Source organism: Myotis davidii, unplaced genomic scaffold (assembly GCF_000327345.1).
Source record: "Myotis davidii unplaced genomic scaffold, ASM32734v1 scaffold448, whole genome shotgun sequence".
Lineage (NCBI taxonomy): Eukaryota > Metazoa > Chordata > Mammalia > Chiroptera > Vespertilionidae > Myotis > Myotis davidii.
Window position 1 is genome coordinate 4,230,870 of NW_006383009.1, and position 3,318 is coordinate 4,234,187.

The 3,318-nt window shown below is 58.4% G+C and overlaps 1 protein-coding gene across 1 annotated transcript in view; it reads right to left on the reverse strand.

Annotated features, from left to right (window-relative positions):
- The window catches only part of MAST3 (microtubule associated serine/threonine kinase 3), a gene marked incomplete at its 5' end in the record, with an annotated part of 15,371 nt that overhangs the window by 6,973 nt on the left and 5,080 nt on the right, over positions 1-3,318 (reverse strand). Inside the window, 5 exon segments of the mRNA XM_015557714.1 lie at positions 2-49; positions 759-881; positions 1,514-1,615; positions 2,107-2,272; positions 2,487-2,619. Of these exon segments, the coding sequence (XP_015413200.1) occupies positions 2-49; positions 759-881; positions 1,514-1,615; positions 2,107-2,272; positions 2,487-2,619 (572 nt within the window).

Sequence of the window (3,318 nt, forward strand, 5' to 3'; positions counted from 1 at the left end):
TTGGTTTCATCGTCCTCAGAGCCCAGGTGCCGGTACCGTTCTGAGCGCGCTGCAGGAGGGAGAGGCACACACAGCCCACGTGAAGGGGCTGTGAGGGTCCTGGGGTGTGTGGAGAGGGTGCGGCAGGGGCACCACATGGCAAAGGCTTCCAAGTGGGGTATGCCCTGTGTGTTTAGGGACAAGTGGCTGGGGCAGCAGAGTGCCTATCGGGGAGTCCCTCCGAGCTGTGTCCATGAAAGCGGTGGGACCGTGGGTAGGAACTCTTGTGTCCATGTGTTAGTGTCTTCACCCTTGAGAGAGGTCACCCAGAATTAGGAAAATGGTGCACCTCCAATGTAAAGTATGTTCCTCGTCTTACAGAGGAAGAGACAGACACTCAGAGAGGACCTCTGACATGCCCGAGATCACACAGCACGTTCTGAAGAGGCGTTGGAAACCAAGGGCATTGGCTGTGTTTGGCCGAAGCCCTGAGTGGGACGAGCCTCTACAGCAGCTGGGCCAGGTGCCCCGCCCTGTGCGACAGACCGGGTTCCATGCTGGAATGCCAACCTGCTGCAGGACCCGGGCAAGGATCTGCCACATTAGTGCCCTGCTGTCCTCGCCCACAACGTGAGCGGGTGCAGCACCTCCTGAACCCAGAGCAGGAACCAGCTGGCAGACCTGCCTCAGCTTCTCGGGAAGTTCAGGAAGTTGGAAGCTCTAGGCCCAGGGTGAGAGGCAAGCACACACCCCGCTCCGCTCCTGGGACTGGTACTCACTGTCGAAGTAGCTGGTGTCGTCCTCGGCTTCCAGCTGTGGCACGAACTCGGCCTTGTGGCGCAGAAGCCCCGCCCAGTCCAACGTCCGGAAGAAGGGGTGCTGCTTGACCTCATGGGTGCCACCTGCAGACATGCCGGCTGAGCACTGTGCGCCCTACCCCAGACTTCCCAACATAGAATCAGAAAGATGGGGGGCGGGGGGGGGAGCCGGCCACCGTTTAAGAGCCCGGAGAGGAAGAGCTGGGGCTTGAACCCAGGTCCGGCTCCTCCTTCTGGTGGATTCTGGGATCCCACCACCCGTAGAGGCCCCAGGGCCTTAGAAGGGCTTCCCCTGGGCCGTCCCCACGTTGCTGCTCCCTGGAGTAGAGCGGACTGCGTGAAGGCGTCCTGTTCCCCAGCCTCAGCGCTCCTGTCCTCTCCCATGGCCCAGCTTCATCATGAACATGACGCCCCATGTTAATGGGTGGCTGCATACGTCTCAAATGGTTCTTTAACCATCCACTAGGTGACTGTGGGAGCCACTGGGCTGGGCCACTGAGGGCCTTAGGGCACGGCCCCTGGTGATCTTGCGGCTCAGACACTCACTCAGCCTCAGCGTTCTCCCCCTGCACCCGAACCAGCCACCTGCCATTCCTTCAAGGTCTTGTGCTAATTCTTGGCAAACACCTATGCGTCCTTCAAAACCCCAGCTCCCAGTCCTTCTCCTCCATGCAGCCCGTCAGGTAGTTCTTACTGACCCCAGCCTCCACACGTACCAGTGCCAAGACGGTCCAGGGGGCTCTGCCGAAGGAGCCTGGTGATGAGGTCCTGGGCGTCAGCTGGAAGGGCGTCCTCCCCTTCTGGCCACATGATCTCATCTAAAATAGGGGGATGCGGGGAGAGGGCTGGGATGGTCAGGCTTGGTCCCGCCGCCCAGCCTCTGCTCTGGCTGTGCTGTCTGTCCAGAGCACCTTCCCATCTTCTACGGCGTAGCTCCCTCTCACCTTCAGGTCTTTGCTCACAGGTCGTCTCTGAGGCCCCCTCAGCTCTCTACTTACTGCAGCGCCCCCAGCACCCTGCTGCCCCCTCTCCTTTCTGTGCCTTCTCCTTCTTGGCATTTTTGGCATCTAATTGCTCCATAATTTGTTTATTTATCTCGCTAACTGTCCTTCTTGCCTCCAGACAGTGTGTGCCAAAGGGCTGTCCATAGTGTCCGCAGCTGTGTCCCCAGTGCCCAGCTGGGGCCAGGCATACCACAGGCACATGGCCCACACCGGGGCGGCCCTCTCTCACACAGGTGGGCAAACTGCTGCCCTGAGCCCCAGAGACTCGAACCCGTGGCCCCCTGGGGGGTGGGGGGAGAACGTACCACTGACCACCTGGCCGAAGAGCTCCTCGGGGGTATCTCCAAAGAAAGGCACACAGCCCACCAGGAACTCATAGAGGACAACGCCCATGGCCCACCAGTCCACCGGCTTGCCGTAGCCCTGGCGGAAGATCACCTCAGGCGCGATGTACTCGGGCGTCCCACACACCTGGGACGGGATAGAACGGGGAAACTGAGGACGGCCCCCAGCCCAAGAGGAACCCCGAAGAGTCAGGGAGGCCGGGGCCAGGCTGGGAGTAAGGGGTGGGGAGAAGTGCAGGGGACAGTTCATTTTCTCCTTTTTTACAGCCAACTCTCGCCATGTCCTGGGGCCAGGCTCCAGGCGGAGGGGACCCCACACGCAGGGGCGCCTGCCCACCCACCTGCTTGTCCATGAACTCCCTGGTGTCCTTCTCAATGTGGCCCTCGTAGAGGTTGGTGGCCATGCTCATGAGCCCGATCTTGGACAGGCCGAAGTCGGTCAGCTTGATGTGGCCCAGCGAGGTGATCAGCAGGCTGCGGGCGGGCAGGCGGAAGGCTCAGGCTAGGGGCCCCGCGGCCCTTGAACTTGGCTCCACCCAGGATGGGCCAGAGCCTCCCAGGGGATTAAGAAACCCTTCCAGTGCACAGCCACATCATCACAAGAACCCACGGGTCTCAGGCGGTATGACAAATCTGGCAAATGTCTCTGTGCACCTATTGGGTACATTAGGTGTTGCTATTGAGCACCTACTGTATACTTTGCTGTGCAAAACTAAATTTCCTGGGAATCACAGCCTCTTCCAACTGTGTGTTACACCATCTCCTGAACACCTCCTGGGGGGTGGGGGGGGTGGTATCTAGTGTACTTTTGTACACACATCCATTACTGTAACAAATTAAACACTTTGCAAGCACCCATTTTTTTACATTCCATGTTGAAAATTGAGCCCGGCCAGTGCAGCTCAGTGGTTGAGCATCGACCTGTGAACTAGGAGGTCACAGTTCAATTCCCAGTCAGGGCACCTGCCTGGGTTTCTGGCTCGATCCCCTGTGTGGGAGTGGGGGCGTGTGTGCAGGAAGCAGCCAATCCATGATTCTCTTCCATCATTGATGTCTCTATCTCTCCCTCTCCTTCTCTGAAATCAATTTAAAAAAGAAAAAGAAAACAGAGTATGTTTTCCAACATTAGGAACTATGGTAGACTGTTTAATACCCACACTTTTCTTATCCAAT